Source organism: Polyodon spathula, chromosome 10, assembly GCF_017654505.1.
Source record: "Polyodon spathula isolate WHYD16114869_AA chromosome 10, ASM1765450v1, whole genome shotgun sequence".
Classification (NCBI taxonomy): Eukaryota; Metazoa; Chordata; class Actinopteri; order Acipenseriformes; family Polyodontidae; genus Polyodon; species Polyodon spathula.
The window spans coordinates 12,763,372-12,788,108 of NC_054543.1; the positions used below are offsets into that span (position 1 = coordinate 12,763,372).

The 24,737-nt window shown below is 36.3% G+C and overlaps 2 protein-coding genes across 2 annotated transcripts; both read right to left on the bottom strand.

Annotated features, from left to right (window-relative positions):
- Nucleotides 1–3,270, bottom strand: lrit2 (leucine-rich repeat, immunoglobulin-like and transmembrane domains 2). Its single transcript, XM_041260304.1, has 3 exons — nucleotides 3,161–3,270; nucleotides 1,970–2,751; nucleotides 1–1,280 (listed from the first exon to the last, which is right to left on the bottom strand). Exons 1-3 carry the CDS (start codon nucleotides 3,268–3,270, stop codon nucleotides 460–462), a joined length of 1,713 nt encoding a protein of 570 aa, XP_041116238.1. The 3' UTR covers nucleotides 1–459.
- Nucleotides 3,271–6,180: 2,910 nt separating this feature from the next.
- LOC121321659 (leucine-rich repeat, immunoglobulin-like domain and transmembrane domain-containing protein 1) lies at nucleotides 6,181–13,638 on the bottom strand. Its single transcript, XM_041260654.1, has 4 exons — nucleotides 13,517–13,638; nucleotides 8,996–9,462; nucleotides 7,714–8,019; nucleotides 6,181–7,232 (listed from the first exon to the last, which is right to left on the bottom strand). The coding sequence occupies exons 1-4, from the start codon at nucleotides 13,636–13,638 to the stop codon at nucleotides 6,181–6,183; spliced, it is 1,947 nt and encodes a 648-aa protein (XP_041116588.1).
- Between the last annotated feature and the right edge of the window lie 11,099 nt (nucleotides 13,639–24,737).

Consider the following 24,737-nt stretch of genomic DNA (forward strand, 5'->3'; position numbering starts at 1 on the left):
CATAAACTGTAGTTTGGTACAGATTATTAAGTATACGTTCATCTCTTACCAAAATCAAAATAGAATAATATGCTTTTCCATGTTAACATATAAAACATGCTGTCTATGTGTCCCTAAGGTTTCAACATTTATTTTTCTAACCGTTCCGTACACTCAAATCTCTTTCTGGCTAGTCTGCTTCAGAAACAGCCTGCCATGTTTCATTTCAATGGGCTTTGCAATAAGTGCTGTACTGTCACATTAGGAATATATTTAATTGAGAAAGCACTAAAGAAGAAAGACATTGATTTACTTCAGAATCTATTAGCTTCCATTAAACCAATTCCTAAGACTTAACCTTCAGACTTAAACCAATGTCTTATTTCTTATGCTCTCTTAATAACTGTATAAGTACATTCTTAAAAACGTTCTAGGATAAGATTTTTTTTACATCTCCACAATGCTCTGCGGTGACCGCAGCTAATACAGATCAGCGCTGTTTCTTTGTTCAGCTTTGGCCTTCTTCGTCTTATCATCTGACCTGAGCCTCCTTCTCTTGTCCTCCTCACTGGAGTCCCTGTTACAGAGCCCCTCATCGCTCCCTGTCTGCAAGCTGTCAAATGTCCTGTCTCTTTCTCCCGCTTTTAGATTCTTTTCTTGGCGTCGTTTCCTCCTGCACAGATCCGAGCACTTGTCAAAACAGCTGAAGCGTGTTTCAGTGGTGCAGGCATACATTCCAGCCGGCACTGCCAAAACCATGGCACACACAATAACTATGATATGGATGAGCTTCTCTCTTTGCTCCAGTTCGCTGATGTCACTGCCAGTCACAAACACAATACACTGACCTCTTCTGGGGGGCTGGTTCTTTAACGTGACACACATCTCATACTTGGTTGCTGGCAACAAGTCATTGACTGAATAGCTATTGATGCCAGGGCCCATGTAAATAAGTTCTTTTCTGATGTCTCCATATTTGCTGAAGTGCAGGGTGTACCAGGTTTCAGATGGATTCTCAGTAGCAGCATACCATTCCAGTGTTATGCCGTACACAGTCTGTTTTGCAATTCTAATGTCTATGTATATGTTTTCTTCTGATGAGGAAGAGGAGGATAATGAAGGGAACATGGGTGGGAAACTAGAAAGTGTATCTGGACCAATCACATTGAGAAAAATGCTCACAGTGGAGTTTCCAATGAAATTGTTGGCAGTGCAGGTATATTTCCCTCTGTCTGGGAGGTGCAATGAAGGGATCACCAGTTCTGACTTAATTGTATCATCATCAATGAGTGTTTGTGATACTGTCCAGACAAAAAGAAAGACACAAAGGATGTAAGAAATGTTTCAGATGCTCTCTTATTGATAATTTTTTATAAATAAATAATTATTTATAAATCTGCAAATGACATTGTGTAATTTTGTTTCAAAATGGAGTGAGATTAGATATAAATTGAAAGTTTCGATTTATATTGGAATTAACTATTAATATAACAGTTTCTCCTGAAAATCTATCAATCAGATAATCAACTAACCACTACAACTATCTGGTTCCAGTAAAACATTTCTTTGCTTTTGTACACATGAATTTTTTTATTTTGGGGGGGGGGGGGGGGGGGGGGGGGGGGGGGGGGGGGGGGGGGGGGGGGTTTTTTTTTTTTTTTTTAGCTTGGCAGTGCTTTTCAGTCTTGCAAATAATCTATGCTACTTTCAGAGTGCTGGTCAATTATCCAAAAAAAAAAAAAAAAAAAAAACAGCTAACCAAACCGCTTACATCCTTATAACTGCAATTACTTAAAATGGAATTATATTTCATGTTTTGCATTGCTTTCTAAATATCAATGGGAATAGAAAACGCCTCTGAACAAAATAGCATATAATAATAAAATAACTGATCCAATAAAATATAAATGTGCAGGAACATTTGACTGCATCAGATCTAATGTAATGATCATGTATGGTGAATGTTAGCAAACATAAGACTAAACCTTACCATTAAATCCTCTTATAATCTTCAGACCATATGTCCACCAGACTGCTGGGGAAGGCCTTGCTTTAGCCAAGCATGTGAGAGTCGTGTTCACCCCCAATGGCAGTGTAACATTAGATGTGGGAGTGGTGGCTACTGGTTTCATGCAGGTGTTCAATTCAACTTCATGAAAAAACTTGCCTGCCTTGAATTGTGGGCCTGCACAAGTTAAATAGGAGTTCATCAAAATAACAGGTGGGCTGACAGACTGGATGAACTGAACAAAACCCTTCAGACGACAGTCACAAAGCCAAGGATTGTCATGGAGTGCTAAAACGACATTAGGAGGGCTCTCTTCTCTTCTCCCAGGCTGCTCAGCTAAGTGGTACAGAGGCCAGCTTACAAAGACCTCTTTGGAAATGACAGTAAGCTGATTGAAGGATAAGTCTAAGTAGGTCAAACCTAGCAAATGTCTTAATGCATATTCTGGGAGAACGTCTAACTTGTTGTGCTTCAGATCCAAAATGTTTAAGTGCGGGGTATCCTGAAATGCTGTCCAAGGTACTGAATGCAGTTTGTTTCCTTGCAACCTGAGTTCTGTTAGGTTATTTAAACCCTCAAGGCTTTTAATATGCATGACCGTTATGTTGTTGAAGTTCAGCCACAGATATTCCAAGGAACCAACTCTGGAGAATGCGCCTCGGGGTAATTCTGTAAGGTGGGAGTTTTCAATTCGTATTTTCTTGACATCTTGGGGGATGTTTTCTGGGATTCTTCTTAAGGTGGTCGCCATACAAAGCACAGATCTATCGATGATAACAATATCAGCAATAATTAGTTTCAAGGGCATGTCATTATACTATGTACATAAACAGAATGAGTCTTACATGTAAACAACAGTGATGTCAGTGTCCCTTTAGACTTTAATAAACTGTAATATACATCTAACAGATGTTAGAAAGATTAAATAGAACTAAGCACCCACCATTGGGAAGATATAACAGGTACTGTTTGCTTCAGGAGCTTAACTATTTTAACAACCTTTCCTCTCTACTGTATGGATTTGTTCTTTTAGTCTGGCTTCCCCTAAAAAAACTTATATTTCCTAACAAATAATGTGTTTAGTTGTCAGTATACGGCAGGCTACCTTCCCGAATATTGGTGACATTATTTTCTCTAACTGTTCAAAATAACAAACAAAGAAAATTATCTTACCTTCCAAAGCTGTCATCGGTACAAGAACAACCTGTCAAACACGACGAAATAACTGGATTTGCGCAGAGAAAAACAAAACCTATTGTTAGTATAATATAAATGGAGTCCATATTCCTTTTAAAGGAACTCATGCACAATATTTGCACTAGGTATTTGTCCACAGGTTCAGTCTAGCAAAGCTTATTACCCATAATCTCCCTTGACGTATTTCTTAACTCTTTAAGACACCCAGAGATACCAAAAGACTCAGGAAGTTAATATTTATAGTAAGGTAAAATCTATACCAAGTGTAATCTCAATATGTGTAATATGTGTATATCTATATATATATATATATATATATATATATATATATATATATATATATATATATGACTATACCGTTTCTAACCAGAAACTTACTGAAACATAAACTGACAAAGTTCTTCTTGTAATCTATTTGACATACTTATTAGCTCACATTAAGTGGCACAACGTAGTCTGTACATTCTGATTTGCATAGCTTTTGTGCCAGTTCAGTCAGTGCAGTTTATTTAGGTCATTCTTTGAACTGTTGCACTGTTTTACAAATACGACATTTATCATTTATATTCATTAAAGTTGGTCCAATATATGCTTTGGTGTCTGTTATGCCGGGTTTAACCAGTGTGTACTGTATGTACAATTTCTAGTGACTAAAAGTTGTAAAATGGCCTTTACTATAATTAGCTTCACTTTAATGTCAAAACAAAGTCAATGTGAATATATTTTAAATGTATTGCACAGGCTGTAGTTAAGACTTGTCTCACAGAAATAGTTTTTTGTGCTTCTTTTCACTTCTGCATAAGTTAAATTTCTATGGTCCTCAGTCTACCTGCTACAGAATCCCAAAAGTGAAAAAAATTTAACTGTATAAACAAAGCAAACCGTGTCACCCTTTTATTCCTCGTTGTCTGCTTTCTTCAAATAACTTCACCAACCTTTTCCCAATAGCCTCTCCTGTTCCAAATAGAGAGGACAAATAAAAAATTCCTTTAAACTGTTGACATCGCATCATAAACAAGCAAAGCAATTTACAATCTATCAGAAGCTGTTTGGCAGGAAGTTAAGTCTGTTCAGGTGCATTGTGGAGGCTGTAGTATATTAACTGGGGCTTGTATACTGGCTGGTGCGAGTGAAACGCAATACAACAATAAACTAGAAATAAATGGTACAGACTTGTCAGCTGCTCTGTGTTAGTTTATAGTTTATGGATTTTCTAAACATTTCTTAGTGGTAGGCTAAATGAAGAAGCTTACAGGTTGAAACATGGGTAACTGTGTTTTCAAAACAATGAGGTGTCAAATAATTGATGCAGGTTTTGAACTGGTTGAGGCCAGCATTCTTTGCTACTAATGCAAACTAGGTTTCCAAAGTAAAATGACTAAATACATCATGTAACTTATTGGCTATATTATTACAAATACAAACACAAGTCAGCCTAAACACATTTTGGTGGTTAAGGAGATTCTATTAGGCTATGAAATGAAAGCTATTGCATTCCACAAAAATCAAGTATGAAATAATACCCTTATCCAAAAGCTAAATATTTATTAGAAAATAAAATCAAAAATGAAAAGGCTACATAAGGCAAATGATATTGATGATCTTCACATTTGTCCTTTTAATAGATTACAATGGGTATAGGCCTATCTTCTAGTGTTAAGCGCTCCTCACTGAATTCATTGTGTTTCCCTGACCGAGGTACAGGAGCACACATGACCACTAAGACTACAATAAGAACAGATTATTAATATGCTAATATTATTAGTTAGCATACCACAAGTAGGTTACTAATAATTGCTTCTTTGACAGCGAATGGATTTTAATCATTCTAGGGGCCACCAGTGTACAGGAAATGCAATTTTAAAACTTACAATCTTAAATATCCCATGATTTTCAAAGTCTGCATTGTTGAAGAAGAAGAAGAAGAAGAAGAAGAAGAAGAAGTACTTGTGAATTTCTACACTTCCACACAGCACAAACGTTCTGAGGGCAACGTTCTGAGGGCGTGTGAGCATCTTCCAATCTCACAAGCCTATTTATAGTATTTCCCCAATGAGACTACACTTAATCAGCTGAGTTGCTGTTTAACAAAAAAACACTGTTTAAACATTAAAACACATCCAGCTTATTCTGGTACTGCAATGGTTGCATGCTTATGCCACATTTTATATTATTATATAATATATATCTATATATGTATATATATTACGATATATATAATATTCATTAAAACTTTTGTATGAACAAATTTACATATTAAGAAATGTGTAGCGTTAGTGCATAGTAACACAAAAAACAAGAATTATAAAAATGATTTATTTCCAAACAATTAAATAGCATTAAAATATTATGTAAGTTTAAGTGCCAGGCTTAATGAACTAATATAGCCTATATATATAATTCATTAAACCTGGCACATAAACTTACATGATATTCAGTAATACACATTTAAATACAACTTATGATAACTGACTTGTCCCTTTAAATAAAAATCCATTCACTTCACATTTTACTTCAGAGAAGTTGTGTACCAGTAACACAATTTATTATCATAACACCTGTCTTTTTAAATGGTTTATTGTTATTTATTCGCATTACATTACATTTTTTCCCCCAAAGTCATAATAAGTGGGTGCGAGGCAGCTGGGTTGGTAGTTTCTAATACAAGTACATAACAAATGGAAGATAGGGAATTTAGATTTTTTTTTTTTACATGGTGATATGGACTGAAACAAGGTTACCATATTTACTGTAAAACTGTCAACAAAACTGAAATATTCCCTTTTTAGTATTTCACAGGATAAGTTTTCAGCAAAGGGTCAATGCTAGTAATATATTTTCCATAGGTTCATGGCCTTGCAAGAGCTGTGAGTTTAAAGCCTGATCAGATCTGTCATATGCGATATTGTGAATGGCACCTAAAACAGGAGGAACACAGGCAAAATGCTCAAGTGCCAACAAAACTCTTTTTTAGTCGCTGATGATGAAAGAGGTTATCAACAGAAATACTCATTGGGCTGCCCTTCAATTTTAGCAGTGGCTTCTGAATCCAGGCTTGACCTAGTTGAGAGAAGACGGTTAGACTCTTCTGGGTTGACTCTTTCACCTTCTAGACCCTTTGCTTTGGGGCCTGGAGACAAAGCTTCAAATGTGACATATGAGTCTTGGATTTCTTTTGCCTTTCTCCCAAACATTTTTATGTAGCGCCTTTTCAGTGCCCCGCAGCAGACGATCAGTGTCAGGGGCACGGCTATTACACAGGCAACAGTGATTACAACTACATTAATGAGCTTTTGGGTTCCACTAGCACTGGCAGCTTCATCTGTTGAGAAGATTACGCACTGCTCTTTTTTGGGGATCAGCCCTTTGACGCACACACAGGCAATGTACTTTGTCTTTGGCACGAGTCCGTCAATGGTGATCCTGTTCTTGCTTGGGCCGACATTAATTCTGCGCATGTCCCTTTCTCCGAAGATAGCATACAGGACACTAAAAATTGTGGTGTTTTTGGCTGTAGGAGCCCTCCAGGTCAAGGTAACTGTATGATCAGTGTCCCCAATTATCTTTACCGACCTAACCACTCGTTCCAGCTCCTGTTGTAGGGAAGAAGCATTTGCTGGAAGGCTGCTCACGTTAGTTTTGTTCTTATCCTGTGAGCCATTGTTACTGTTTGGGTCAGATGTCTGTCCAATTATTCCACTTTTAGCAATGCTATGATTTTCTAGCTCTGCATACTTTTCAGTATAACCAATGGGCTTAATGTTTGGTGTTTGTGAAGTTGTGGTTGGAATGACATGCCTAGCTACCAGCATTTCTTGGTAAGCAGCTTTCCACGCTCCACTGGGTCTCTTAATCTGTGTTTTCTTTGTGGGGGAAGTGGTTTGATTTTCGGCACTTGCAACATCCGTTACCACAAGAGAAATTATAGCTTCAGCACTCCCCACAAATTTTGTTGCTCTGCAGACATATTTGCCAGAGTCACGATATGATACAACAGGTATACTAAATATAGACCAAATGATCCCGTCTTTTGAGATTTCCTGTTGCACTGTTAAAAAAAAAAAAAAAGTAGATGGCAAAATAAGATTGCATGATTTTCAACTGTTTCAAATATAAAAAATGAAGTATTTATATATAAATAGTGTTTCCTACATTGAATTAAAGTCAGATGTACACAATATAGAATATAATAAATCAAATCAAATAAAAATAGTCTTGACTATTGTCTTAATCACTATTCGTTTCTTATCATTTTACCTCAGCATTTATGATTGGGTGTTTAAAGTCATAAAGAATATATTAGTTTCCAATATATATTGTCTTCAAATGATATCTTAGGTTACATTCAACATGACTAATATGAACTTTATATTAATGTGAACAGCTGCTATAGCTTACTATCATTAACAAAGTATTTTCATAGTTTGTTATTTGTGAGTGTGTGTGTATGTATATATATATATATATATATATATATATATATATATATAGTAATATATATATATATATATATATAAATTAGTATATACCTGTCCCATTCAGTTGTTTTCCATCAGCTCTTCTCCATTTGAACTCTGGGATTGGTACCCCGATGGTGCTACATCGGAGTTGTACATTTTTACCCACCGGAGTAGTTACTCGGGCAACAGCAGCGTGTACTGTTGACATCTGGCATTGCCTCAGTTCAACCTCACTAAACAAGACTCCAGAGAGACTCTCGGGTTCAGAACATCTCAGTCTGCCATCTATAAATGCCACTGAAGATGATGGAGACTTCAGAAAATTGACCAGATCATAAAGCCGACAGTCACAAAACCAGGGGTTGTCATGGAGGCCTACCGACAAGAACAAACAAAACAACCTGGTTAACATATAAACAGGTCTGCAAGGTCTACATACTGAATACAGTTCAGTGGGATCCAATAATCATTCTCCAATACCAAATACTTATATTGTATTTGCCATAAGAATGTGCGTCTATTTGGGACATTTATTAAAAGTATTTTCCGTGTTCAAACGATAGTAGGTATTAACTTCTGCATTTTTAATGCTTTTTACTTGTTTATAATATACTTTTACCTTGACATGATTGTTTCCCCTGTGCCACATCATTTTGATTTTCCATACTTTTTCTATGACTGTTCTTAGCTCTACTTACCCAAAGTTCGGGTAAGGGTAACTTTTCTTTAACCAGTGGCTCTGGTGATTATGTGGGTAATTTCCTTCAGAGAGCTATAATAGATTTTCATTAAGTGGAAGCTATCTTTTCATGCCATACCAGCCACCTTGATTCTCTGTAAATTACTCCTTACTATGGTTAAGATTAGCTTGTAATTATATTTAAGAAAAAAATCATTATTATTTTCCTATATAGCACCAACCATATAAAAATAAGGATGAACCATTTAAGTTTTAAACAATACATTTTATTTAGTTTATTTTCTGACTATTATGACAAGTTTTCTCTTTTATTTTTAAAATTACATTTATATAATTAAATAAGCACCCAATGGTACTTTTTGTTGTTCTGTAAACCTTACACATTAAATTAACATTAGCTCTAGTCGTTTAGTGAATCCGATTATGTTTTATCCCTTCCACTTCCCAGGACAATGATTTTATTTTGTAAGATTAAAAAATAAAATAAAGCCTTGAAAGGGCTATAAATGTTTTTTTCTACTTCAATCCCAAAAGCTGTGTATGTTATAATGTGTTTCACATTTTCATTTAAACACTTTCGATACAGTTTTACAAATATGTAAAAGTAAAACTTCAAATATATATTGTACAGAATGACAAATGCCCTCTTACCTAGAATAATCTTTGAATTGTCAATGTAGGCACCTTGGGTTGGCTTCACACTCAGCCAAGCTGCCATTAGTTCTGAAGGCACAGTAACCAGATTATTGCTGGATAGATCCAAGTATGTGATGTTTTTCATGTAAGCAATTGCCTCTGATGGCAGAGAAGTAAGTTGATTGTTGTGCAAATCAAGTAGCCGTAGGTTGGGCATGTCAACAATTGATTCCCAGGGAAAATAAGTGAGGGCATTGCCATCCAGTCTTAGCTCGTCTAGATTGTATAGACCGCGGAAACTGTCTGCATGCACAGTGGACAAAGAATTAAAGGACATCCAGAGAAATTCCAGGTTTGATAGGTAATGAAAGGCTTCACTTGGAACCCTCTTAATAGCCGTCTTCTCAATTCGTAATTTGGAGGTATCGAAAGGAAAGTTCGCCGGTACTGAAGACATCTCCGGGTCGTTACAGAGAACACTCCTGCAATCAAAGACGAGGCAAAATACTTCATATAAATGCAAACTTCTAAGTAATGATTATAAAATACCTTACAATGATGTATGGTACGTCGTGTGTATTATCACTAGTCTGTTAGCCTATACAATATATTTATTGTCTTGGCCGTGAATTTGTTGCGGAAAACGCAAGTTTTAATACAAACCACAACCAAAACCCGTTGCACTGCGAAACGACGCCTTGCCATTTTGCATACAAACTACTTTTTGTTGTTTACAACTACCAGTGGTTGAAATTAACACTTAAGATACTAAACAAGGGTAATAATGTACTCATTAAAGCAACGTTTCGTTGCAAACTTTTTATTTGACAAATTGTCCTGTACAGTAACCAGTGTAACAAAAACTGTCACATTGTAACCATACGGAACAGTAGGTGGATAGTCACTAAGAAGAAAGGCAACGATACCAATACAGAGATATCTATATATATATATCTATATATATATATATATCTGATATATATATATAGCATAATGAAGTATACCCCGACGGGCTGCTGCATTTATTTTAAAGTGATGAAAATGACTATGGCGCTTAAAAGAGGACGGCCGTTATATGAGGGCGAACTTCATTAATAATACTACGATTTTCAAACGCTGCAATATTTTATTACATGATTTATGACATTTTAGAAGTATCGCGGTTGCTTATTTTCTGTAATGTGATGCTGGGCCCCCTCTCTGGAGCTCTGGCGGTGTGGCGGCGTGGGGCTCTCTCTCTGGGGCTCTCTCTCTGGGCCTCTGGCGGTGTGGGGCTCTCTCTCTGAGGCTCTCTCTCTGGGCTTCTAGCAGTGCGGGGCTCTCTCTCTAGGGGTCTCTCTCTCTCTGGGCCTCTGGCAGTGTGGGGCTCTCTCTCTAGGGCTCTCTTTCTAGGGCTCTGGCGGTGCTTGGCTCTCTCTCTCTGAGGCTCTGATGGCACAAGGTACTCTCTCGCTGGGGTCGCTGTGCAATCTCTCATTGGTGGCTGTGCGGTGTGCTCTCAATGGCATTGAGGGGCACTTTCTCTTGGGTGGCACGGGAACACTCTTGTGGGCGGCACAGGACACTCTCTCTCAGACAGCAGTTGTGGAGCAGAGCTCTCTGGTGGCAGCTATGGCGTGGGATTCTGTTTCTCAGGTGGTAGCGCTGGGCACTCTAGTGATGCTTGGCTCTCTTTCTGGGACTCTGGTGCTGGCCGCATAGGACGCTCCCTCCTTGGCGGCATGGGGTACTCTCCCTCTGGCAGCACGGGACTCTCTGGTAGCAGCTGCAGTCTCTCCGACAATGACATGATGACCACCTGGATGACCTCATCCCACTCCTTCTCTGAGCGCTGCAGCTTCTCCTGGTGCCACACCCCCAGGCTGTGCTCTCTCTCACTCATACGGTGCGGGACTCTCTGATTCGGCAAATAGGAAAGAAAGAGCTGCCAAATTTAAAGGCGTATCTCCCTGCCTGTGCTTTTGGTCTCTATTTTAAACTGAATTTTAGAGGAGTACTGGAGACAGGCTGTATTGGTTTTATTGCTGTTTTGTTGTGAGCGACGCCTCAGTGCAGGTATTGAGCAACACTGTCCTTTAGTTTTAAATTGTAATTCTGTGTTTAGTTATTGTTTTAATTAACGGGCAGTGCAAACCGCTTGCCTGGACTGTGTATTCTAGATCTGCCCTGTTTATGTATAGTTTACCACCTCTACTTAATAAAACGATGTTCATTGCACGACATAGTGTGGTCTAGTTTATATTTTCCTTCTGGTATTCTGTCTGACTGATCTCACCCCGATCAGAAAAACAAGTGTCCCTTTAGGGTGCTATATATGTTCAGCAGCAATCTGCCAAATAAATGAAAGTGATTTTTTTTTTTTTAAATGAATATAATAATTGATTCCGCATAATGCAACTGACATATCCAAATTCGATCATGATTTCTTATTATTTCATCAACAGTATACCACAAATACATTCAATAGAATCTATCAGCTATATATATGCATGTTAAAGTTATGTGTGCAAAAGTATGTATTTTCAATGAAAGTGTCATTCGTATCAACTTCATTTTTGTCACATAAAAAATGTGTTTGTTACACCTAAATAAAATACATTTAAAAGTTTGCAATATAAACCCTGTGTGGGAATCAAACCCAAGACATGCTTCTAATGCAGGTTGCAGTGCAAGTGCTGTAGCTTTCACACCACAAAGTAGTATGCAAGTTTGCAAGTAGTAAAGCAGCAAAGTTACAGTTTTTATAACAGGTAACGAGATGAACAAGGTTTTGTAAGTAATGATCATTATCCCGATTGTATTGATTATGCAAACTATCATAATAAGCTTGATCTGTTCATTTAGTATATTGTAACATGTTCATGTTTAGGAAGTAATACTCAGGGTAGGGCTGCCATTTTTTCCACAGACCAAACCAGGACATATTTCTCAGTCACCCTTGGTCTATCAAAACTGCAGTATACTGTAATACAGTTTAACTGTTGAACAGAATGCATTATACTACATGTATTATATTACTGAACTAATATGACATCATGGAAATATCATAATTTATAACATATTTAAAAGTACAATAATTGCAAACAGCATCCATCTACCTGTAATTTTAGGCAACTTGAACAGAAGTCTCCTTGGCTTAGCTTAACTGTTTTCACTCACTGAAGCTGACTTTAGAGGAAATAAACAGATTCTAGTTACTGACGCTTTGCTGAACAAAAGTTTTTGTTTTGTTTTTATTCCCCGTACAAAGTTATGATACTCTTGTATCAAATATGTCGTATACATTGTTTTAATTGTGAGTCTATTTAACGAAAGATGTTACATGTTTATATACGAACAACAACTTAGAAATACTGTATATAATTCATATTAGTACTGAATTTTGTAACAAACTATTGAAAATATTTTTTCTTAATAACATGTACCGGTAAGTATGTTTTCACTTACCACCCTACCAACAGAAAGATACAGACAATTGTGCAAAGAAACATTACAATTTTACAAGAAGACCCATCTACAGCACCTATTCTCAAGACTCCCCCCTTGACGTCATATAGAAGAGACAAGAATATAAGAGAATATGTGATACGCAGTGCTATTCATCCTTCTGGGGAACCTTTGAAAGGTACATATCCATGTATTAGACCACAATGTAATACCTGTAAATACATTCATTCTGAAACAGAGATTAGAGGCATAAAATCTTCATTCAACATTCAGGAACATTTTACCTGTACCTCTAAATGAATAATCTACTACATTATCTGAAAGAAATGCAACATTGTATTTTGTATTAAAAGTAGCCTGCCAATTTTAATTAACGCAAGAACAGTGAAAAGATACAAACTATACACTGCTGAAGACATTACAGTCTGTGGGATCAATCAGTGCTATGGAACAAATGTTGCTCAGAAACTAAGGAATGAGAGTTTATCTTCAAACTGGGAACTTTGGAACATCTGGGAATGAACATTCTATGCCAATAATCATGACAGCAGCCACAGATTTTTTGTGTGATTACAAATGTTGAATAATAACAAGTTTACTGCACTGTGTTTACTTTTTAAACAGCTAATTAAAGGATTTTGCCAGAAACATCCTGAAAATAAACTTTACTTGAGTTTTACCCATTTTCATAGCACAAATATTAAATATTATTGTAGGATATGCAAATTGTACGAGAAATAATAAGAATAGGGTTGGATTTGTATGTTTTTAAACACAATTAATCAACTGAATTGTTATACTGAAATGTTAATTTTGTGTGATGGTTCATATTTATTCTTCAGTCACACTAATTGGAGTGCACCATACAACACATCCAGAACATCATTGGAAAAGAATATTAAAAAGCAAGGGTGAATTAATCCTTTAGTCAACATACCAGGGAAACAAACACAAATGGAAAGAAAAACATGAACCAAATTTAACAAGTATTGTGTTTGTTTTTCATAGTTAAGAACATTACAAAGAAGAAGAAGAAGAAGAAGAAGAAGAAGAAGAAGAAGAAGAAGAAAAAATAAACAACATACATACCTTGCTTTAGACCCATCACTGAGGCTATGGTAGAAACAGCTACACTGTGAAATACAGGAACCACACACCAGAGGTAGACCCCCTAGTGCCAAATAGCAAAACCAACTAAAACTGAGAATCATTTTGCCTCTCTGCTGTGCTAGACTACTGAAATGCAGAAATATTCTCTCTTTTAACAGAACATCAGAGGCATGGCACTATCCCATAGTGATCTGCTTGTGCTGAATCCCCAGATAAAAAGGATAGACAAGGATTAAGGAATGGACTTGAGTTATTTTCAATTCGATGCTTATTGCTTCCTGGAATCCTATAGGTGGAGATGTCACTTGTGTTATATGTGCTCTAAACATGGAAATAGTTCCAAGACATACTTTTAAAGCATTATAGTCTTAATACTTACAATGAATGCTAATGGTGTGTCATTGAAACACCACTGAGCATGTACTTTATGCAGAAAACATACAGGTTTTGGATTTTTTCAATACATTATTTGGGATACATTATACCTAATAATCATTAAGCAAATACATGTGGAAAGTTTTTTTTTTTTGTTTGTTTTTTTTTTGCAGTAAAATTAACACACAATAAATCATTTAAGAATTAAACACAAATTGTATGGAGCATATATATTATATATATATATATATATATATATATATATTATATATATATATATATGTGTGTGTGTGTGTGTGTGTGTCTATATATATATAATATATATATAATATCTATATATTATATATATTATATATATATAATGACATGGACTATAACAGATTTTGTTTATTTAATATAATTTAAAAATAAAATAATGTTTATAAATACACTAAAATGTATTTATAAATATTTACATTAAATTTATGTTTGATTATTAAACATTTGATTTTGCAGTGTCTGTGTTCAGTTTACAATAAAATCATAATTATGCGATTCTTTATTTGTATTATGTAGGGTTGTTTTTTTTTATAGGAGGAATTTTGCATTCGCTATCAGTTAAATCTCTGATCATGAACAACATTATTAATACAACAGTATACAGTCCTCAAATTAGCCTTTGTTCTTTGTTTCTCTGTTGTCAGAACCAGTGTCTTAGACAGCTGAAGGAATCACAAATTGTATTAAAAAGGGAGCTAAACTAAATCCAGCAGCCTATTCTGAAACAAAAACTAACCAATCTGTGTCAAACAAAAACTGTCCCTAATCACCATTTAATAAATCTGTTTTCTCAAGTTTCGAATTTTGTCTTAACAGCTTGATTTTCCTTTCACACAAAAAAAATAAATAAAATCTAATACATCTCAACCTTTGTATAGTTTTGCTAGTGGTTAAACCAAAACAAGAAAATAAAATAAAATAAAATAGGGATTCCATGATCAGTTTAGAAGTGTAACCCAGTTTTCATTTGTAACCCATTATAATATGATTCTGTATATTAAAATGCTTCTTCAGAGCTAAACAAAATAAATGTTCCAGAGGAAGCCTAGGAAACAAATGTGTCTACCGTTCATTGACTTACTCATTTATTTAATGATATAATCCTTTTTTTTTTTCATTTCCAAAATGTGGTTTCTTTCAACAAGCACTTAATATATGGCCAAGGGGACATTTGTATTATGGCTGACAAAATAAGTACTGACAGGCTGGTTCTCAAGGGATATCCCAATCTGTGCAACTGTATTACAAACCAATTAGCAATGTAATGTACAGGCTGCATCTGTCATGAACCAATCTATTACTCTTCTTTAAATGTATTTCTTGATAGTTAAATAGGATTTCTTTAGGGGAGACCTGGGGACAGAGGGAGTACTTTCAAAATGTCACATACAAAGAATAGTCCTGTATTTGTATGTGGAGAGCAAATTTAACAGAAGAAAAGCACACTTTGTTAGTCTGTCTCATTTGTTAATCACTTCAAAGGAAATGTTTTTTAACACTGTTTCTGTCTTGCTCTCTATGGATAGATTCTTCACACATCAGTCAATGTATACAAGAGTGTAAAATGTCAATTCGATTGATTCGTGTCACTTTTTGTCATGCTTGTCCATAAGGTAACAACAACAATAATAAATAATGAAAGAAAACAAAACAGCAATCTTGTGACGCTTGCTTGAGTAACTGCTAGTAAGCCTAGGGTATCACCCTGGGCTTCTTTTCAAATACCCTATTTGGTTGGTACAACTTGAACACGCCACCAACATGAGCACACTTCTTCTAGTTCACACATTGGATCCACTTTCACTAGCTTGACAATCAGAGAATGGCTTACAGAAAACTAGACAGAACACATCTTCAGACATGAGTGATGACCCAATGGCTTGGTAAAATAGTTGGTTCTTACAGGGCTACAACATACACTATCTGTATTGTTTTTTTATTTTTTTATGTGACAGTATTATGCCACAGTAATGGTGTAATTAACATAACACAAATGTGCTCTAAATGTGTTGCATTAATATTGGTAATTTATTTCAGTAAAAATATTATCCTCCAAAAAACTAAATTATTTCAATAATGTTGCTCTCTGTAGGTCTGGAAATCTACTAATCTAAATGCATAATCCCTCGGATTATTTATTATTTATTTACTTACCTTTAAAAAAAAAAAAAAAAAAAAAACAACCAGACAATTCTATCCCTTTTGATGTTATGTTTATACTATTGAACAGTTAGCACTGTACCAATAGTTCAATCACTGTTTAAACATAGAGAAGAAGAAAAAAAAAACATTAAAGGGAATTATAAACTAAAGCAGTTTGCGAGGATTTTTATTGTAAAACGTGTCACAAGTGAGGTGTTACACAAATTAAAATAAATAAGGTTGCACACTTGCTGTGTTTATCGCATTAACTACTATAGTTTTCATATTTTAAAACACATTTCATTGTTTAAATTTGAACATTGGAAAGTGTCTAGACTTATAAATGTGTTTCAGATTACAGTGATTTAATGAAAGACAGCTCAACAGGGCTCTCATAGCAGAGTTGGGTTATGTGCAACTTTTAAAATTTACTGTTTGACCTTGAAATAACCCAAATACCGTAAACATCTGATCTGTAATCAGTTTTGGTCGTGACATTCCTATTAAAGTATTAAATGTGATTGTACACAATTTTATACTGTCCTTCAATGCACTTTAATGGCATTGTATTTAGAAAAAATATATATCTTTAAATAAAGTTTATGTTTCCATTTATGTGTTTACCAAAAAAATATACCAAAAAATCATCATGCTTTTTTTTTTTATCAAGGATATAAAATTATATTCTATCTGTTCTCAAAATTCAACTTAAAATGAATTGTTTATTAAATTAACTTGCAATTTTCTAAAATCTTTTCCTCCACTAAAGTTAATATCTTGCATAAGAATGGGCTGCATGTGTATTATAACCTTTTCCATTTGGTATCTATGAATATACTTCACTTGGAAAGAACACCCTTACTTAAAGGCAATAAAAGTACAGAGGTTAAAAATAGTGTTTAAACTCGTGATAGCCTATAGACGTATTTCAGGGAATGAGATCCAGGGTTCCACCCTGCTTTCCCTGTCAATATACTCCAATTTCCTATTTAAGTCTGAATCTCACACAGTTCGCTGTCTAGTATTTTCAATTTGTTTTCTGCAAACCTTTGACTCCATTGCTTTACAATGTCTAAACTTCGTGCTCTCATTTTTTCCTTCGACATGGATGATTCTGCATTCGCCCCTACCTTACCTGCTCTGAAGGTCTTGCAGGCCATTCAGCTTCTCTCAATCTGGACCCTGTAGCTTCTACAGTAATTTTGCAAAGCCGACAGCTGTGCCGCTCCAAGCAGACCTGCAATCCTCCCTCTCTGTGCAGCCGTGCAGCAGACAGTTCCCATCTCACAATCAGCAACTGATATATTCGGCAGGAATTTTTTTGCTCTTTGCTGGCTACTTCTCAACTCTCCCTCAGACCTTCCAGCTCAAGCAGTTTCTAACCTGAAATCCTTATTTTTATCAATTGGTGTCCCGCTTTCTGAGGCTAAAACCATCGGTCCAGTCAAGTCTATCGAATTCCTCGACATTATTCTCGACACTTTGAAATTCGAAGCTCGCCTTCCTCCATCCAAACTAAACTGCATCCGCCTTCTAATCAACACCTTTCAAGTTTCATCTTCCATCACGAAGAGCGACCTCCTATCCCTTCTCGGGCATTTCAACTACACTATCCGCATCATTCCACAGGGCAGAACCTTCATATCTCGTCTTCTGCATCTATCAACCACAGCAAAACATATTGCCTCAATATACCAGCCAAAGCAAGAATGGATATTAAGATGTGGGCTACTTGAATTCGTCACTGGAACTGGCTGTCCTTATTCTATGAAGACCTGATTTCAGCTCCTCATGATTTGAATCTCTTTACTGACATTTCATTCTTAGGATTTGGGGGTTATCTAGGGACTGAATGGTTCTCTAGCGAATGGTCCACCAAAATTCAGAATCTTTCTCCCCATCTCAAAGCTACAGCTCTACAGCTCTTCTGGAATTGCATTCCATCATCGCAGCTGCTCAAATATAAGGCTACCGACGGTCAATAAAATCTATCAAGTTCGTTAGCGACAATAAATCTACAGTCCATATCATCAATAAAGAAAAATCTCCCTCTCCCGTTATAATGCAGTTACTACATCACCACATGTGGATTTCAGTGTCTTTTAATTTCTTCATTCAAGCCCGCAACATTCCTCGTTCACATAATGCAACTGATGCTCTTTCTCGCCAACAGATCTCCAGTTTTCAGCAGTTGGTTCCCGCAGCATCTCCCGCACCTCTTCAAGTTCCTCAATACCAGAATCTAGTATTGCTGTGAGCTCTCCTGTCTTCAACCTTCTTCAGTCTGCTACAAATCACATGTCCGCTGCCCTAGCTCCATCAACAAGATCATCCTACTCTACAGGCTGGTCTTCTTTCTCCACTTTCTGTGCAAAAAAAATCTAATTCATCCAGTTCTATTTAATCAAGACTGGATCTTAGCCTTTATCATCCATGCACGAGACATTCTACACCTCTCTGCTTCCACAGTCAAATCTTACATCTCCGGAATCCAGTTCCATTACTGTCTAATGTCAGTGTCCTCTCCAATTATTCTGGCCATTCCAGCAATCCGCCTGACGCTCTGCAGTATATCCTTTCCCTGTCTTGACTTCCCATAGCTTCAGATATTTTACAGTCACTCATGTCAATCTTGCGAAAAGGCTGTTTCAACCCCTTCAATCTCCTCATGGAAGTCATGTACTTAACTGCTTTCTTTGGATTCCTCAGATGCTCAGAATATATAGTCCCATCCCTTTCAAGCTTCCCTTCTTTCGGCATCCATTCCAATGACATCTCCTTATTTCCAGATTCTCATTTCCTAATTGTGCTCTGCATCTCTAAGACAGATCAACTTCGTCAGGGTCAATTTATACAGCTGTGAAAGATTAATTCTCCATTATGTCCCTACACCGCCATGTCTAGATACATCTACAGCAAGAAGCCTTTCCTCATGACGGATTCACTGTTCACCAGCTCCTCCCATGCAGTAGTTACACATTGGTTATCAACTCAGTTTACCTCTCTCATCTCCAAAGTAGGCCTTTCTCCTCAGTTCTACACTCCTCACTGCTTTAAAATCGGAGCAGCCAGCTGGGCAGCAAAAGCCAACATCAATCAGCATCTAATTAAGAGCCTAGGGCATTGGTCCTCCTCAGCAGTAGAATCATTTTCCCCCTAATTGGCAGGATGTGGGGGGGGGGGGGGGGGGGGTTCCTCTCCACTATGCATCAGGTAAACACATAATTTCACTACACATTGTTCTGTCCTGAATAAAAAAAAAATCTAATCCATTTTGTTTGTCTCGTATGTCCTTTTTTCCACCTTTCATGAATGTTATGCATTGGAATGTGAACTACTGCTTGTCCCACGGGTGTGGGGTTCTGCGGGGAGCCAGGGGTCCAAACTTTGGGGGTAAGTGAGGCTCATTTCCCCGATCTCTATGGCCACCACCATCTATGCCTCCACCGAGGGGGGGTTCTCAGCACGTGTGTCAGAGGGGACACCCGGCCACACACTCCTACTCTTTATCTTTCTCAGATTGAGGCTGGATTCTGTTTCCAGCTATCTCTTCTGTCATTCCTTTTCCAGGTTCTTCAGATCAAGAGCGTATTCCTCCTCCACAACTGTATTATTGTATTATTGACATGTCTTTGGACTGCATGGGAAGTGCTTCTGTCTTAACGCACAATGACTTGTTCTTCCTCTCAGGATGTAGTTTTCTGTATATGTATATGTTTATACAGTATGTGCAGATATAATAATGAGGAATCTTATACCGTAGATAACTGGATGGCATTGTATGCAGTGTTAGCATTAAATAATTGCACCCATGCTCCCCCTGGGGGCAAGTGAAGCTCACTTCTCAACCTTAGTGTAAAGTATGTGGTTTATAAATAAATGAAAACCCCTACATCTACTTAAATAACTATAGAATGATATACTGTAATACTCAATGCAAAAATGGCTGTCAACCACTCAGCCTGGACACGTGAAACATGTTCAGTTCAAGAACTGTCCATGCAAATCCTTGACAGGTGGCAAGCCTACAGCTCTATGGCTTGACTAGAGGGATTTTTTTTTTTTATTATTATTCATTTAGGATCTAGGGTTAATTTATATTATTATCTAACAGAGTGACAAAGCTCATAACACTAGAACATGCCAGCAACAAAATGCCAAAGCTGACAGATGCAACAACAGCATGGCGAGAGTAACAATCATCTTAACACAGGCGCAACACTGATGAGTTATACAACATTTTAGTAAAGAACAGTAAAACTATTCTCATGCATTTTGTACTGTCATACGATTAAATGCAGTCTGAACCGTTTCCATGGGTATACAATCTTATAATCTGGTAAAATGAGTTCTACAAACAATATCCCTTTTGCTGTTTTCTATCTATGTTGTGAAAGGTTCCAATTAGAGAGCTTGCAATTGTAATCTTGTAAATTGTGAGCCGACATTCCGTTGTGTTCATTATTTAAGCAGCATTCTGCTGTCTTCTATATCCCCAATCTCTGTTTACTTTTGGCAAAAACGAATGGCCTACATGCGCTCAGTGCAGGACCCTGCATCTGATTAACATTCATTAGAAAACAGGCGCTTGTGTTTTATTGCAACTTTCAAATAATGTTAACACATTTGTTTTGAAGTGCTGTTGTAGAGATGCTGTGGTAGAAATGATGTTTCTTTTTTTTTTTTTAGACAGCTGCTGAAAGGGATCATTTAAATAACCTATATTTTCATAATATTGAGCTTCTTACATGTTTAATATCCCATTATCTGTGCATTATCTAATATCAAGGTATATAGTACATCATGCTAGTTATAAAATATAGGCATAAAAAATGACGAAAGACTAATGTAAATCACTTAAATGACAGTAATTTGTATAAATAAAACCAACAAATCACATTTCCTTTCATGGAATGATTTAACATTTGGTATTTTGTATTTTACTATGCCAAATAACTAGGTACGTTTCTTTTTTATAAAGACAATCTAATTTAAAAAAGAAAAAAAAAGAAACTGAAGTTGTACAGTCTGAATGTTATACTACAACAGTATTATGATCTATTATTTGCTCAAAATGACTTGGTGCTGTAGTTTTTTCTTTTTTTTTTTTTTTTTTTTTAAACATTTAACGCATAAAATTAAATAAATAAATACTTTGTTTAGCTGATGGTAAATAGAATTGGGAAATGATCGGTCTTACTGCCTAAAACACAAACATGTACCACAGGTTGTCATTTAAGAGTAGAGATGAATTGTTTATGTTTTCAACCGGATAAGTAAAATATGTATAGCAAAAAGATTTATAGCTACACGTCACGACATTGCACAAGTAAGCTTCCAGTGATTATTACACATGGAGTTTGTAAAAAAAAAAAAAAAAATTAAAAAAAAGATTTCTTCACTTAGGCTACCTAAGAAAACTGGAATACTGTATAACCTGTTTAAACAAAACTACGTTGATAATAAGTAGGCTATCCTGCTGCAGTCGTGGGTCTGTGCTAATTTTAATCGATACACGGTCGTGTTCTTGTAACGCAGATTTCCGCAGTTCTGCACAGAATCTCGGAGATGCACTGTAGACGTCACTCAACACCCAGAGAAATCTGTGCAGATTCTGCATAGCCCAGCGCAGCTTTGAAATGCGACTGTGTGAGACTGGCTGCGGCTGTGAACCAAAGGGACGATGCAAAGATCAATAGCGACCTGCTAATCGTAAATAACCTCTAATAACCTCTAAAACTACAACTGCCACCTTGTTAGCGGAGGCGAACGACATTTTATCATTATACAATGAAGCCAAGTGAACAGCCTTGTCAACGCTAATAAATAAATCAATTATTTAAACAAACATAATGCACTAAATCCCTGATAGGTGATGTATAATTTTACAATAATGTTAATGTTAATCAGTTACATTAAACTGACTACTGATAATCCAGACAAATGTAAATATAGCACGTTGAAAATGTGCGCTATGCTGCAAGGTTTGGAGAAGGCATTTCTCTAAAAGCTGTGTGTGTGTGACGTCAGAAAGACAGCAGCCAAGAGCAGCCGGCGCAGCATGCTCTGGGTAACAGAATGCAGCGATTGAAACGCCTATTCTGTGTCGTTGACACTTTTCCTCAAAACCATTATCAAAATACAGTATCAGTTCACAAAAAGATATTCCCCAGAAACTTTGCTATGGCTGTAAATACCATCGCTTGATTTAGAAGATGAATTTGCAGTTGAAAAATGCTTATCCGTTGTATAAAGGAATTACGATAATTGCGGTGTAGAATAAAAGGAACGGTATTAATACCGTAATGCACCTAAACCGCGGTAAACCGAAAAAAAAACCGGTATACCGACCCATCCCTTCTTTCCAATTACTAATTCGCTGTTACAGCTGGCCCGTAGTGGTCATTTATAAAACCACTTAAGCTTTTTGAGTTTTTTCAGAAGTTGCCCCGTAGAAAAGGACATTAGTAAACCTGGTAATTAATGAAACAGAAACAGCACTTTTAAAAAATGTTGTATTCCTATGTGACGGGGTACCCGCCCCTTCATGACTGTATATATTATTTTGTTGTTGCTTAGGAGTTATGTGAGAATGTGGCTGGAGCTTTAATTGTGTAATTGTTAATTACTGAATAATTGGGCTCCAGCCACACAATATGAATAAAATAATTCAAATAATTGAAACGAAACAATTGCTGTACATAGTGGCTCAAAACCAGCACGATACCTGTTTGCTGTTATAGTTATTATTTGTTTGTTTTGGTAAAGTGTTTCGTTTTTGTTTAAATCTTTTGTTTATTAAATAAATGTGCGAGCAGCGCTTTGCATACCCCAGCACTGCCTTCATGCCTGTATCTTCCGGGTCTGTGACGTCATCCACCAGCCATCCTTGTGACATCTTAATATTAAGTAATCCTGTGATTTTGTGACCTTTCAACACCTGCTTCTCAACTATTCCATGAAGCAGGTGGAATCAACATTAGTGATTTCTCAAGATCAGGAAGAAAACAAAGGTAAAACAATACAGACAGTTAAATTGAGCAATAGATAAAATGATAAAATTTCAATATTCAAACATTGTAGCTATGCAGTTTAAAATTTTTGAAAAGGGCCAAACATGTATCTCCAGAGGTATCAGCCATCGTGCCATTTTAGCAACAAGATGCCTCACAGAGAGGAACAGAATGTGTGCCTGCAAGCTGGAATTACCTACAATACAACACACATCTAGCAAGGTCATGTTTCTGATGAAGGGTTGTAGGGCACTGCAGCTTTAAAGGTAATTTAGATCAACATACTGCATCTCTGTGTATTTCTATATTAATCCGTCATTTTCAATTTCAACTTGTAATCCATTCAGTTATCCTTCAGTTATACTTGTTGGACAATGTCATTTACCAAACACTAATATTGTCTTACCCTGAATTCAACTAGAAGCAAATTTCCTTTCAGGGAATCAGGCAAGTCAGCCAAATCAGTCAAATTTATTATGAACTTTCTCTAACTGCTGGCAGAAACAGGATTTCCTAAATCTACTTTCTTCTCATGTATACTTAGTCACAGTGTAGTACCCTACTATTTTCTGCTTTTATTTACACTGATGAAGATATTGACAAACATGTGTGCCTATGTACCAGGTTTTTAAAAGGACAGAACTAGATTGGATTACACACTCGCATACATGTTTCAGTCCAAACATACTCATACAGTAGGGTTTGTGTAAAATGTGTAAGAACGAACATGCCTAAGGTATGTACATGGTTATTGACAGCACATCGTGTTGTCTATCTTTAAGACCATTGCAACTAGATTCAAGCTTTGAACTCAAATGATTTAGAAAGCTATTGTTTGCTGGTATGGCTAAGCTTGAAAGAGAACAAATCCGGGTTCTGAGAATTTCTCTGGGTCTGTAAGAAAATACAAACCACTCTTTGAATTGGAATCTGGCAGATTATAAATGTTCCCACATTTGTTGGGTACTAATTTTTCTTTGTAGCCTCAACAAGTAATTTAGGAAAGCACCTTTTTTTAACTCATGAACAATTAGAACATAAATTACAATGCTACATTAAATATGCAAATGAGTGTTATTAAAAAATAAAGTTTCCCAGTAGCAACTATACACATGTATATAATGACCTTATAAAATGTACATTTGCATAGTGTTTTTGAAAGTTTACTATGCATTTCTCATTCTTATAGTATGCATCTACATGGATTCGTCATCATTAACTATGGATTTTGCTTGAGTGTTACATCAAGAATCTAAGAATACAAGAATAAAATTTCTATGTCAACAGGACACGCGATGCTACATTAAAGACATGGGGAAAATGAGGGTCGTATGTATTCAGGTTTGGAGATAGGGTAATTCGAGAGCACCAGTAATTGGATAAGTCTTTCTGCAAGGGTGTATACTAATTATTACCCACAGCAGTGATCTAATACCAGTAAGAAATTCCAGTTAGAAACCAGTTTAAGCGTTCCATTGTTTCAGTTAGATGGACTGCCTTTCTTTGTCATCTGGATACAAAAGCTTTATTGTGAATTAACTGGACGCTGTACTCTGGCGTTGAGTAAATATGATTTATTAGGAGGTCATTAAGACATTCTTTTTGGGATTGAATCGAGAAAAAAAAAAAAA

What these genes read in the sequence shown, in the direction of transcription:
- LOC121321659 (XM_041260654.1), bottom strand. Translation starts at nt 13,638, where the DNA reads ATGATTCTCAGTTTTAGTTGGTTTTGCTATTTGGCACTAGGGGGTCTA. An exon ending in CAATTCAAAGATTATTCTAG is followed by an intron (nt 8,020 to 8,995) that starts GTAAGAGGGCAT and finishes TCTTGTCGGTAG; the next exon opens with GCCTCCATGACAACCCCTGG. An exon ending in AAAACAACTGAATGGGACAG is followed by an intron (nt 7,233 to 7,713) that starts GTATATACTAAT and finishes TTTTTTTAACAG; the next exon opens with TGCAACAGGAAATCTCAAAA.
- lrit2 (XM_041260304.1), bottom strand. Translation starts at nt 3,270, where the DNA reads ATGGACTCCATTTATATTATACTAACAATAGGTTTTGTTTTTCTCTGC. An exon ending in ACCGATGACAGCTTTGGAAG is followed by an intron (nt 2,752 to 3,160) that starts GTAAGATAATTT and finishes TATCATCGATAG; the next exon opens with ATCTGTGCTTTGTATGGCGA. An exon ending in GATTATAAGAGGATTTAATG is followed by an intron (nt 1,281 to 1,969) that starts GTAAGGTTTAGT and finishes TTGTCTGGACAG; the next exon opens with TATCACAAACACTCATTGAT.